Here is a 14826-nt window from a genome sequence, read left to right on the forward strand (position 1 = left end):
TTCTATCCCTACAATTAGCATTAATTTTTTTTTTTTTTTTGCAAAATTCTCATAAAAGTTTAGTTTAAGAAAACTATCCTAGGGAAGTACAGAAACAGAAACTCACAAACCTAAGGATGATCTCTCTCTTGTTAGAATAGTTTCTTTGAATTAATCGAAAATAGATCATTCCTTTTCAATATTAAGGAATATATTTTTACTATGTCTTATAAATTTTATGGAGACTAGAATTAGGTGCTAATTGTGAACACTAAAAATTAATAAAAGCAAAATTACAAGATGATATATATTCTAAATTATTAGAATCAAAATTATTACTTTTCCTTACATTTCCTTTTAAAATAGTGAGTGCTCTAAGTTTGTTTATCTATTTCATTCATCCATCGAAAGTGAATTAAGCTATACTGGGACATTTACTCCCATCTCTCAGGACTTTTTTAGCTATAAACAACAATTCCTGGCTACTTCTGGTCTGTGTAGGTTGAGAAAAGTAAAATTAAAGTGTTAGTTCTTAGTGCCAATTAAAGGCTTTCCTATTTCCCTTTAAAGTTAAGCATCAGAATAATGGCAATTATACTAGATGATCCTTCAAAGTTTCATTTACAATAATGATTATTAAATATTAATTTATTCATACGAAATGCCTGTTGTACATATATTTCATGAAAAATTTCCTCTATTGAGCTTAGATGATATTCCGTTATAATGATAGTTCACAGGTACATTTATACACCTATCCTTCTTGTTTCTCCATGTCTTTTCATGGCTTGATAATGGATTTCTTTTTAGTACTGAATAATATTCTGTTGTCTGGATGTACCACAGTTTATCCATTCACACACTGAAGGACATCTTAGTTGCATCCAAGTTTTGGAAATTATGAATAAAGCTGCTATAAACATCTATGTTCAGGTTTTTGTGTGAACACAAGTTTTCAACTTCTTTGGGTAAATACCAAGGAGGGTGATTGCTGGATTGTATTGTAGGAATATGTTTAGTTTTATAGGAAGCTTCCAAACTGTCTTTCAAACTGGCTGTACCATTTTGCATTCCCATCAGCAATGAATGAGAGTTCCTGTTGCTCCACATTCTCATCAGCATTTGGTGTTGTCAATGTTCTGGATTCTGGCTGATTTAATAGGTATATATAAACCTACTTGTTGTTTTAATCAACACATTTTTAGATAGATGACAGATGATAGATAGATAGATAGATAGATAGATAGATAATAGATAGATGCTTTGCTAAGGAATTGTAGAAAAACTTTTCGAGTGGTTCATGTTCTTGAACAAGAAGATGTATTTATTTAAAATATGTGAACTTTCCACTTATTATTCTAATAATTTCCTGTAAACCAAATCAAAATAATCACAAATTAGAAATTTGTGATCTCTAATTCAAAAATTAGAATTATTTTTGAGGTTATGCTGATATACTGTTATGATGATATTAAGAAAAGTTTTTTTTTTAAAAAAGAGTAGAGATTTATTAATTTCCACTATTGTTTTACTGGCAGAACAGACAAATGAATAAAATAGAATAAAAGGTCTAGAAACATATCCAAATATATATGAGGCTTAGTACTTGATCATTGTGACAATTCGAATTAGTAGGGAAAGAGTAAATTGTTCTTAAGAGCTGGCCCAGACCTTTAGTAGTGAACTACACTTGGACTCCTTTAGTTCACACTAAAGTGCTCAGCCATTGTTTCCAAAGCATTCACCCAGTTCAGTCAGAACTTGGTGTGGAGCCCAAACCATCACCTGGGCATTCATGCTAGATTCCCTTTGAGAGCTCTGTTCTTGTCCACAAAATCAAGGCTGGGACTAGAGTGAGGCAAGTGGAACACACAAATTAAGGACTGCTAATATAAACAAGATTAAGCCATCAGATTCAAATAGTATTGCAAGGAAGAATCAATCAGTCTCCTTTCTCTGCTCCCAGATGGTCTCCCCCAACAACTATGTCCCACGTAGTCGCCTGCATCAGGCTATGAAGATTTCCATGTCATCTTTTCCCAGAACAGAAGGGGACTGTTTTCCTTAGGCTTCTACTACTAATGTTGGCCATTCAAGTAAAGAATTGCACCTAATAACAAAAATCCACAATGTGACTTGTGTCTCCACCACAAATTTAGCAAAGGCTGCCATGCTTTCCAAGGTTCAACAGGGTTCTCTGAATCTAAAGGGCCTGAGTCTGTCAGGGAGGATTCATTTAAATCCATCCATGTATCAGTATCCAAGTATAAAAGTTAGTTTCCATTTTCTAAGACAATTTGGGATCAACATGGAGACTGAGCATTATTCTCATAAAGATCATCATTTGCAATGTGTGTAGATAGAGAAGCAATAGTTTTCAAATCAGAATTGACCTCTGATAGCTCTCTCCTATTAGTATGATTGGCCACTACTAATAGAGATACTAAATTTTTTACATGTAATCATAAATGTTATCTAATTTATAATATATATACGACTTTCGTTACAAATGATGTAGTAGCTGAGCAAGTCATGAAATTACAAACCACAGACCACCTAATAGACATTAGGATTTAAAATATCTTGTGAAAACTGAAGAACTTTGAAACCTTAGAAACTGTAAAAACAAGTCAACTTGAGAGATCTAAAGACTTTTTTAAATAAAAATTTAACTTTAAAGATAAATAAAATTAATTTTAAAAATTTTAGCTATCATTATGACCTCTTTCAGATCATTTTTAAAAATGTTACATAAGCCATATTGCAGCACTCGGCAACTTGTATGCTTATGAGTTTTCCTCTTTGTAAAGTACAACGATATATTATAATCTATGATTTTCCTAATATGAGGAAAATTAGATGAAAAGTAAGATATTTTGTGCACATTTTTGGCATCAAACAGAACTCTTTATTTTCCTGTCTGCACTCCTCCCACCCCCCGCAACACACATACTCTTGTAAAACTTCAAAATTTGTTTACAGTATAAATGAATTACCCCAAAGAGAAGATGAGAAGCCATATCACATAGTTTAAAAAATACTGGAGTAGAAAAGGATGGAATTTTGATCCCATTTTTAGCAATACTTAATCTGTGCCACTCTGGCAAGCAATATGTCTATATATTTTTTAAAATATTTAAATAAAAAACATGAACAAAAAAGATGGATGTAAAAAGGTAGAACAAAAAAGATCGATATAGAAATTAAATGTTTTATCATTTTTTTAATGCTAAACCTAAGAAAAGATCTCTTGGAGAATAGTTCTCAAATCCTCCATTCACCAAATGATGACACTAGGCACAGATGGTACAATGTTAGCTAATGATAGAGAACTGCTGGTGAAATCTTATTTTGCCTTTATTCTTCATGTTATGCAACCTACACAGACTCTGCAATCTTAAAACAGAAAAAAGGCTGAGAAAATTTAATGCAAATTATATCTACTTAAAAAGACAGTTTTTAGTTGCTTTATATGAAACCGAGCTCCATTAAGTTATATCCTAGAGTTCTGAAAGGATTTGGTGAAATAACTCATGACCTTGGATAGCAAATCTTTTGAGTCAAGATGATTTGGTTGATGTACTATAGACAGATACAAGCCTCTCAAGGACAAGAACTTGTTAATATTGTGCCCTGATTTATCCAGCTTCAAGCACAGTACCTAACATACATTAATGGCTTGACAAATGCCCCTGACAAAATTCCAAAATCTGTTTTGTTTTGTTTTGAAGTTTGTGGATACATGATAAAGAAAGCAGTGATCACTAGGAGGCAGCATCAATTCATGAAGACCATCCCAACTATGCCTGTGTCACCTGATTTCCCCACTATAGAGGAGGAAGATCACATCAACGCATTTGACTAAATTTCACATGAATAATCCTTATAAACAAGATGAGAATATGAACTAAATATCTTGCAATTAAATGAATTTGTGGCTGGATGAATGAAAACACTACACTATTTCATGAACCAGTGTCAATCTGGACGGAGAGAGCTCTGCCTTGTAACATTTTTTCAGTCTTACATGTAAACAGTAATTTTTATCCATTTGCCCATGTCTTAAAAACTGCAAACGACCCAAGTTTTTTAATTTTGTTTATTTATTTATTTGTTTTATTTTGTTTTTAGGGGAGGAAACCCTTGGTTGATCTCACAGATTGCAAGGACCTTGTCATTTTATAATCCTGGTTTTTTTTAATTTTTTTTTATGCCTACAGCGCCTGGTCTTTCTAGGTAGTCTCCCATCCAAATACTAACCAGGCCCGACCCTGTTTAGCTTCCGACATCAGACGGGATCGGTCTTGTTCAGGGTGGCATGGCTGTAGACCCAAATTTTTTAAAGAGCCCCAAATTAGTAAAATAAAATATAAAATTAGTAAAAGTAAATTTATAAAATGAGGTATATAACTACACAAGTTTGGAATGAGAGGTCCCGTTTTTAACATAAAAGACTGAGTTTTCATTTTATAACTCGAGTCAAGAGTATATGATTGCCATAAACAAATTTAATCTCTTACTATATATTTGTTAAAATTTTCATTTTATTATACATATCTTCCACTTAACCTGAAATCCTCATAATTTATATACTCCAGTCTCTTATAGAGAGGACAGCCAAGTGAGACTGAAAAACTAAGGTAACAAGACCCATGTTTATAATTTTTTTACATTGATCTTCGAATACCTAGAGTAATAGCTGTTTATTATTATATCCCCCAAATCAAATCATACCAAGTTTTAAATGTGGTCAAATTTCATTTGTAACAACCTTGGAAGACAGGTATTATTATCACTGTCTTAAAGGTAAGGATTATGAGGCATAATTAGGGATTCATCTGGGCATATAACAAACACCAGCTCTTTTAATAATTTCACCACAATTTCTTTACTTAGCTATTTACCAAGTATTCCTGTTTGCCCCATTCCAGATCTACTGAAACACAATAATGAGAGTAGGGCCCAAAAATATTTAAAGTATTGCAGGTAATTATACTAAAATTGGCCCAGAGTAGAGCTTTGGGAACTGCCTTAAATCATCTAAGTATTTCTTTCCATCAGGCTTCTGACAGATACTTGACAGCAGAGATTTTGAGATTATGCTTTCTGCTGATTGGCAGTATTATGTAAGGAGTACAAAGCCCTGGTCGAATTGGAGCCCTGTTACTCACAAGTGTGATCTCTTCTAAGGCACAGAACTCTGTTGACCCTCAATTTTCACATACATAAATTGGCAACTTAAAAGCACTTAGCCTCATGCCTGGCACCTGGTATGCACTCAGTAAACATGACCTGCTAATTTTGAAGGTGAAATCCAGAATATACTATGCTGCCAGTTAAGGACTGCTTTATAACTCTGGCTACTACACAAGTAGGTTCCCATGCCATTATGAAAGGACTATATACATTCTTGTCTCCATGGGGAACGCTTTCTGAGCAAACCATGTCTGAGAAAAATGTTGACACAAGCTATATTTTCAGTAGTATTAACTACTACTGAAAAGTTTTCATCATACTTGTATCTTACATGAGGTTAAAATTTCAAATTTTATAAAGGAGTTAATACAGGATATTTAAGCAAATATTAATATTTATCTTTAATATCTTATTCTTCTGGCATCAAGATTTGTAATATTTAAGCCTAAATTGTCAGCATGTAAGGCAATATAACTTATCAAAGTGCTCTAACCTAAAAGCAATGTTTTAAACTACTATATTAGATGGTATCTTTTCAGTTAAAAAGAAATTGTCCTTTTTTGCAGTTAATTGCTTTTACAAAACTTAAGTGAAAATGTTTTGCCAAGAAAAAGTTATTTCTTTGATTCATTATTAAGCTGGGCTCAGATAGTATGAGACACAAAGAACGAAGATAATTATAGGTTAAAAATGATTTGAGCCTCTTTATAAATAAGAAACTGATTCCAAAATGTCTCATTAAAGAATATAGAAAACTTGACACTGCATATTAGTCATGTTACCACTCACAGTTGTGATTCCCTTACAGTGCTCTTGCAAAGAAATCCAACTGGAATTAGTTGAGCATAAAAAACTTCCATGTGGAACCAGGAATAAAGAATTGCATGTACCATTTGGTGTAGTTTCATTAACTTCCCCTGCCAACCATTAATAAATATGACCAATTCACATTTCGAGAATGATTTTTCTGACATCAAGAAAATACACCTTTATAAGGCATTCTAGATTTCAAAAGACTGCATCATATTAGAAACTCATTACTGTGAGGAAGGGCGACTATGTTTACTGGTTTATATGTAATTTGTGTCGATATGTCAAGTATGTTGGAGAAAGATCTGACTCTGGACTTTATTTGTACTATTAGAATACAGTTAGTTCACTTAGCAATTGAGTGGTCTTTATTCCTTACTTGATTTTTAAAATTAGTTTACCAATTTAAAATACCTTTATTAAAATAGTCCCTGATTAAACTTGCCTGTTCGTTTTACCCATTTTGCATTATTTTCATTTGATTACAAAACTGATTATAAAATCTTATATTACAAAAGCCAAATATCGGTGAATAGCCAATACTAGCTAACCTTCCTCTAAGCCTCCCAGACAGCCCTGAATATCAGAACATTGACCGAATTATTCTGGACAATGGTGCTTGATGACCAATGAAGAAAACCTATCTTAATGGTTCTCTCCTTGACAAGTCTTGTTTCTGTGAAATAGTGAAGATATCTTCTCTGAAAATGTTTTGTGTACCAAAATCTATGATGTCTAATAGTTTTAATTGAAAAATACAAATTAAATCCACCTCTAGGTTCTGAAAGAATCCATTCTAGAAGTCTTTCTCATAATTTATACAATTTAGCTGCCACTCTTCTTATTTAAGCCAATGGTCAGCAAACTATGGCCTGCAGTGGAATCCAGCCTATACCTTTTATTGCAAATGCAGTTTTATTGGGACAGCCATGGCCATTCATTTATGTATAATCTATGGCTGTTTTCATGCTGCCACATAGCTGAGACACAGACCATATGGCCCTCAGAGTTTAAAATATTTACTATGCATCTTTACAGAAAAAGCTTGCCAATACCTATTTTAAACACTTTCATTAAAAAGAAAAAAATTACTTGTTTGAATTATAAGGATACAAATATTTTTCCATTTTCTTCTTATCACAAAGATACACTTTGGCCTACATATGAGTCGATAAGATTTTTTGACTACCCTGGATATCTGAACACTACTTATAATATTGTTTCTATGGATTTTTTGAAAAGTATAATCAACCAATTTTAAGAAAGTTTTAGAAACAGCCGATTTGTAGATGAGGGATATTATCTACTTAATTGATTCCCCCAAATAATCAAAGAATAGGCCTGAAATGCTCTGAGAAACCTATTTACTTCTTTCGAAACCAGGTTTATGTAACCAGTGAGTCATAGAAAGTTGTTGACAATAATAGCAAGCACTGCCTCAAAACAAACATAAGGTTTATTAATTCACATTTAAAATAACAAAAATACTCCTCTAATACTAGTAATTCCACAATTCCTAAAATTAAGAGCTAAAATGGCTCTTAAGACTTATGGAATAAATTTTTTCAGATAATACACAACTTTGTAATTTTCTTTTTCTCAACCAAACACATTTTACCCACACTTCTAAACTGTTAGGGAGCAACATCAGGCTGTGATGCTCTTAAGAAACAGATCAAAACAACACATGTATCCTGCATGTGGTATTTATATGCTTGACTTATATAGCCCACAAACTTCTCTTTTCAAATAGTTTTCATAAATATTAAAATATCAGAATTTTTTTTCTAAAAGTTCTCAAAATAATCACTAGATATTCGTATTATTTAATTTAAAAAATCGAGCTACCAAACCTATAATTTAAGCAAAAATTGTTTATTTAAGAGTGTAAAAATATTTTAATTTACATACCATATTACAATGAATCAATATGGAGTCAAAACTGCACAATTACACATTCATTAAAATTCCACACATCATCCTCAGAATAATCAGTCTCTGTACAAAGATTTACAGATGTCCAATGCATGCAAATCTTCCTCAGTGCGCTACTGAATTTAGAGGTTCTGCTCGAATATTTCCCAAATCAAGTGCAGAATCTGTTTCTTCATCAATTTCTCCAATGACAGCACTGCAATTATGTGAGGGGAAAAAAATGTTAAAACAATCTCATTTCTGACTAAAACTGAGAGAACAAAGTAAAAAGAACTACTTAAGGTGAAAACCAAACTTTTTCATGAGGTAGTGAATTGAGCATTTAAGCCAAAAAACTCAAGAAATATTATGAAGGCAACATTATTACAGGGATCAATATTAAAAGACAGAATTCATATAGTGTGATTGGATCATAAGTCTGTGAAGGAAAAAGACACAAATGGGATAGATATGGTATGAAAACCCAAAACTTTCAATCCTATGATTTCAACTCCAGGGACTATATCGGGGGGACAGAGGAGGGAGGTTCAGCAAATAAAAGTGTCTGTTAAGTAACTTAAATGAACTAAATCCATCAATGGTATATAACATCTATAAATTTCCTTTTCATGATTTCTCAGTTTACTCAATTTAAAGACCAAAAATTACAGTTGATTATATACAAAAATAATATAATAGCAACAGGTAATTAGGTATCTAACAAATGATTTTTTGATGTGACTGGCTTGAGTTAAAGCCAGTAAACTTTTCCTTGATTTAATACAAACATAATTTCTATATTATTAATTTCACTAATACCATGCTAGGTAACCAAGCCATGGCTCTCTGGCTGGATATAGTCTTTGTTACATCCAGACCACAGGGCATGTATGAAACATTATCCCACAAAAAAATGGTTTTTTAAATATGTTTGGTTTTAATAGAGTATTCTGTAGATGGATGTTTTGAATACAGAACTTGCCCAATTTTGCTTTAAATTACATAAAGCCTTTAGTTCTCTAATAATGGAAAGTACCAAACTGGGAGATTATATTAAGTTTTCTCAGTAGAAAACTTAAGAGTGCAAAGATCTTAACTGCTCCCTTAAAAACTCAGTATCATTTGAAATCCTTACAGAAAACAGTAGAGTGCTGGTAAATGTTTTAAAACTAGCTCTTCAAAGAAAAATGGGGAGACTGGTCTGCAGTGTTTACCGACACCCATAGAGCAAATACTATCACTATGGCCAACTTCAAGCTACCAAAGAAATATCAATCAACCAGCTCGCAAAATTCCTGAAAATATAACAATCTCCTTTCGTAAGCCAGTACAAGCTGGCTTTAGCACAACCCTGGGTCTACAGCAAAGTTTTAAATTTTTTAAAATTATGTTGTTTAACTTAAAGCAGGAGAAAATGTCTTAAAATAACTATTATGCAGAGCCCCAATATAAAGAATCAGTATTGTTCTGGTCAGGAAACCTGGGCCCCACCTGCTCTGCCTTCCTCTTATTCTTTATACCCATTTTATAACTTCACACCTAAAAGTCTTCTCTAGAGAATATTTTACAAACCCTTTTTATTAAAGATGAAATTTCTCCATCGAAAGATGATTTTTAAGATAAATAATTCAAATGAATAATATTCCTTTATCTTCTATATCCTACCTGGCCCCCAAAGTAGATGCTAATGTATTTTTTGCTGCCTTCCAGCCATGTTTTAATTCTATTCAGTTCTCACTAGAAAATTGATTGAACAATCTTCTAGCTGCTATAACGGCACTGTTTATTATAGCAGCTCCTGGCCATATGTAACTATTAAAATTACAATTAAATAAAACTTAAAATTCAGTTCTTCAGTCATACCAGGCACTTGCCAAGTCCTCCGTAGCCATACATAGCTATTCCATAGTGTTTAATGCAGATACATAACATTTCTACCGTCCCAAAAAGTTCTATTGAACAGTTGTTCTACATGGTTGCAGCCATTTTTTAAATTGCTACCACTAAAATGTATCTTCTCAAACTGCCATATCAGTGTCACAAGTTAGCTGAGGCCACAGAATAAACAAAGGACATATTAAGTATGCCAATTATACTACGAAAGGAGAAAAAAAAATAATGGATAAGTACTTATTTGTAAATTCAGCTATATTACAGATTTCAAACCCTAGCTTTGGTACAAGTAAATTTATATTCCTCTGAAATTAGGAGTGTTATAGAAGAACACTCTAAGAAGCCTCTCTAACAGTGTTCAGTATAAGGCAGAGCCCTTTCTGGACCCTATCCAGGCCACTTAACTATTTGAAACATAGGCAAATCTCAGTAAATAAAAACCTCTTCTCCATATAGCAAAGCAGTACACCTATAGTATATGTAACCTGCATTAAAAAAGACATTTTACTTACACATTGTCTCCTCTTACGATGTATAACCCTAGTACCACTTGTTCTACTCCCTGTGAAGAGCTGAAAACTCGCTCATGGCTCTCATCCAAAATCAAATTAATGGTCTGGTCAAAACCTTTTAGTGTTCCCTATTAAAAAAAAAAAAAAAAAAAAAAAAAAAAAGACAAATATTCTGGTTTACCTGAATGTGTAAATTCAACCACACAATTTTCATTGCTGGGTACTCTAACAGAAGTACCTTTTTTACATATAAGTCTACTGTAAAACAGAATACCTCTTTATAACCAACAGTATTCTTGGGCACAAAACTTACCTCTTGATTTTTTTTAAGGGGTAAAACAATTACACCACACATCTGACTAGTGTGCAGAGTTGTTGAGTTAAAAAGTACATCTACGTACCAGTGTATTTCCAAGAAAGTAACATAAAAGCCCATATAGTCCAGTCTAGGAGCTAATGTTCTAAAGACACAAATTAAAACAAGTAAAATTTAAGGAAAAACTATACATATATATGTGTATACACACACACACACACACACACACACACATATAACATAATATGCATATATATGAATGTATGTATTTATATGGAACCATACGTATTAGCTATAGCAATGTTTAACAGTATCACTCCATACTAGTACTAGGCCCTGTGCTTAACAAACTGCACACATTATCTCAATAATGTGTAGATATAATTCCACTTCAGAGAAGAAAAATTGAGGCACACAGATTAAGTAATCTCTCAAGGTTCATAGGTAGAAAGTAGTAGAGTTAGAGCTGGGATCTAAACCCTAAAAAGACAGCTTCAGAGCCGGACCACTGTATGACTATAATATACTAATACAAACAAGCAAATATAATTTATCGTTTTTCAGAGATTCCAATTAGTACAATAAATATATACAAACTTCAATTGGTATTAATAGCTAATAATGAGTACTTTCTATTTGCCAGAAAGTGTTCTATGGGCCTCTCATGTATTTACTTATTTAGTCCTTCCAATAATGCAATCAGCTAGATATAATAATTAGATAATAACAATCAGAACCAGAACTTGAAGGAAATATTCAGATAAAATTTTATCGAAGAATCCTAATTTTGAATAAAGAAATACATGGGCCTAGTGTAACCTGTCTCAAATGCTATTCAAGTTTCTGAAGAAATATCATTTACGGTTTTTTGGTTGGTTAAATCTCTCAAGCTATCAAACTTTGTTTTAAAAATTAAGATATATAAAATTAGAATGAAATAACGAAAAATCGATAACCTAGGAAGAGAATTAAAATACGGCGTATGTACTATACTAAACTAGATAGCAAATAGCTATCACACCCATACATAGCCTCTTGGCTTTATTTTACACATAGTTATTCTATCAAATGATCCATGTGTCAAAGAAATACAGAACTACCGAACTTTAATATTCAAAAAAAATTTTTTTTTTAATCTCCCCTCCCCGCCACCACCACTACCACCCCTGACCTACGGATGTTGCCTTCTCCCCTTAAGAACTAGATCTCTGAAGGTGGGGCATCTCCTCCCACCCGCTCGCGGCGCACACCCGGGGCCTGGCGCACCAGGGGTATGGGCTGTGGCTCCACTAGGGCTCAAATCCAGGACCACTGCGTGTAAAGCAGACGTGCTAACCACTACTCTATGGAACCAGCCCTAAAAATGCTTTTTAAATAACTTTCTTCTTCTATAAAATTAAAATAATTTTCTAATTTATTATCTACTCTTTGTTAAAAGTAGAAAAAAATTTAAACTTGTTTTCACAAAATAAAAAAATACTTGCAAATATTTAATAGCAATAGGCTTCCTGAAGGGTTGAGATTAAAATATTTTGAACTGTCCTTATTTGACAAAATATAAGAAATGCCTAAAAGAAAACATGATTGTTCTCTTGAGTAAGAAGGAAGCAAGGCAAATGGCTTTAGCTTTGGAGTCAAAACCAATTTAAATCCCAGTATGGTTCTGCCACTTATTATCATGTGAGTTTGGAAAAATGACCCATTTTCTGAGCTTTGTTCCTTACCCAGAATACAGAAGCAATTATTCTTCAGAGATATACTGAAGAGTAAGTGATAATAATACATGTAAAATGCCTGGTACATAATATAACTTAATAAATGGCAAAGTCTAACACTTTGGTCATAAATTCACTTAAGGACCAAGAAAAATCACAAGGATTGAATAGAAAACAAAGAAACAAAACCAGAACTGCAGAATGGGAAAATAAAATATTAAATTATATGAATTAGATAATTAGAAAACAGAGAAAATTTAGCTGCCTTAAATTTTTTTTTTTGGAAAGCAAACAGCCACATGAATTAGAAATAAAGAAACAGCTAAGTAACTAAAAATCATAGGCTAAATTCCTCCGATCAAGAAACAGGTCAAGAAAAGAATCCAAGATTTTTCTGGAATTAAAATAGATACTGTGATAAAAGGACAAATGAGATAAAATAAATTTCGGGTCCATCATCATTTGTCCTACAGAAGTCATACAACCTAAGAATAGTCAAAGAATATTAATACAAGCCATAAATGTTCATTAGTCTATATATGTAGTATCTAAATCATAAAAAAGTTTCTAAGAAGCACATACAAAATTTCAAAGAAAATTATGATTTATGTAGTGACTATCAGAGCACTAAATGAGGAAGGAAATAAAAAATGGAATCGGAAGATAAATATAAATACAGCCAGATATCTGAAGACTAGATGCTCTCTGAGGGAAGACTCTATTATTATATTTAAACTAGCTCTGAAAACCATGTAACTTACACTCTAACATTTAACATAATAAAGAAAATATGGATCAGCAGCTATTTATCACAGATAAGAGCTGAATCATAAGAAAACTATAATGTAGGCATACTGCAGTGCCTACCCATTAGAGATCAGAGGTTCTACATTAAAATTTATAACCTATAAGCCTCCAAGAAAGCAGAAAATGAGTATGTCAAATACTTACCACAATCATTCTCCCGTCAGAAGTAATAACAGCGACAGTTCCTGATAATTGAATCAAGGAAAGCAATTCATGGTAAGGAAGTGGTTTGAATTACTAGGGAAAAGATGACAGAATTAAGATACATTTAACACAGCCACTACATTCACAAAATAAAAATTTTAAGTGTCGAACTTCTTCAATCCCTTATGATAATTACACAATTAGAAATGGAAAAAATAGAAAAAGAAAATTTTTTTCTGTATGTGACCAGTGTAACATGTCTTAAAACAGCTGGGCTGTCTGGTACTCTTTTTACTGAAGACTATTGTCACCCTTGACTTTGAGCAAGACATTTCCCCCTTTCTTAGACTTATCTATCTCTAAAACAAAAATGGATTACTGCTGAATTAATCAATGTTGAGTGACTTCAAGCTTAAGACACTGTCTTCCAGGACATGGCTTCTGGAACTCATAACTATAATCAGTGTATCATTAAGTCTGTAGTATTTCACTTTTGCCCCGAATTTGTATGTGAGCACAATGTAGTGTTTCCGCCCTGAGACTTTAAAACGTTAACAAATGTAGAGTGCTTTAAGATTCACATAGGCGTTTTAAAATTATTTGCCCCGTGACGATCCATTAAAACAGCAATTATTATTTTCATTTTATCAACAGAGAAGTTGAGCCCAAGTGGTAAAGGGTCAAAAATTCATTTTGTGCACCACCCTTAGTTTTTGCTATCCTCGAACAATGAGCAAAACCTAAGAATAAAACAAGCAAAACCTAAGAACAAAACAAGTACATGGATTAGACCACAGTTGCCGCTGGGACTGTTTATTTTATTCCCAAACTTCAACGCACAGGCCCTCCGGCAGTACTAAGGATGAATACCTGATTTCTACAGAAACCGGGAAAAGTTCAGAACAAGAACCTTTTTAAAAGTTAAAATTAAAAGGCGCCTGGGCCTGTAGGGCCGGTTCCAGCCCCGGGACCAGGATTGGAGGGTCCCGGATCCTTAACCTCCACATCCCCGCCATGTAGCGGCGAGGAGTCCCAACCGCCCGCCGATCCCAACCCGGCCCTCTCCAGTGTGGACGTGGGCCTCGCCCTGGCTCCGGCTAGCGCCGGCGGCGGCCACCAGAGGATACGATTGATGTAATTCTCCAAAGCGGACGTCATGATGCTCGGCCCGGACACTCCGGGAAACACAACAGCGTACGCTACAAATGAAGCTAAAAAAAGAAAGAAAGAAAAAAACGCCCGCCAGCAACTCACGGCGACTCTAGCCGATTGGCTACAGCAAATATCGCGAGAATTACAGCGCCATAGCTTCCGTGGGTCGGGGATGAAAAGAAACCAGCCAACCATACCCATGAGGCCAAGCGGTGACGAGTTTATTGCGCGTGCGCAGTGTGTTTCCGCGGATATTCCCGGCGGTAATGTGGGAAACCGAAAGAGACCAAAGCGAGCGGGAGGCAGAATGGAGAAAGGTTTCTGAAGGTGGGGTAGTGTGAAAAGATGAGAGAACGAGATTCTTAGCGGAGTCAAAGGCAATGGATAG

At 33.8% G+C, this 14826-nt stretch overlaps 1 protein-coding gene and 1 pseudogene across 1 annotated transcript; both read right to left on the minus strand.

Moving 5' to 3' along the window:
• Positions 1 to 4190: 4190 nt before the first annotated feature.
• On the minus strand, positions 4191 to 4309 carry LOC120601276 (uncharacterized; annotated as a pseudogene).
• A 3532-nt stretch (positions 4310 to 7841) lies between these two features.
• On the minus strand, positions 7842 to 14571 carry LSM8 (LSM8 homolog, U6 small nuclear RNA associated). The gene is made up of 4 exons (XM_039860753.1): positions 14414 to 14571; positions 13287 to 13327; positions 10305 to 10432; positions 7842 to 8116 (listed from the first exon to the last, which is right to left on the minus strand). The coding sequence occupies exons 1-4, from the start codon at positions 14442 to 14444 to the stop codon at positions 8026 to 8028; spliced, it is 291 nt and encodes a 96-aa protein (XP_039716687.1). The 5' UTR covers positions 14445 to 14571; the 3' UTR covers positions 7842 to 8025.
• Positions 14572 to 14826: the final 255 nt, after the last annotated feature.

This window comes from Pteropus medius, unplaced genomic scaffold (assembly GCF_902729225.1).
Source record: "Pteropus medius unplaced genomic scaffold, Ma_sr-lr_union100, whole genome shotgun sequence".
Lineage (NCBI taxonomy): Eukaryota > Metazoa > Chordata > Mammalia > Chiroptera > Pteropodidae > Pteropus > Pteropus medius.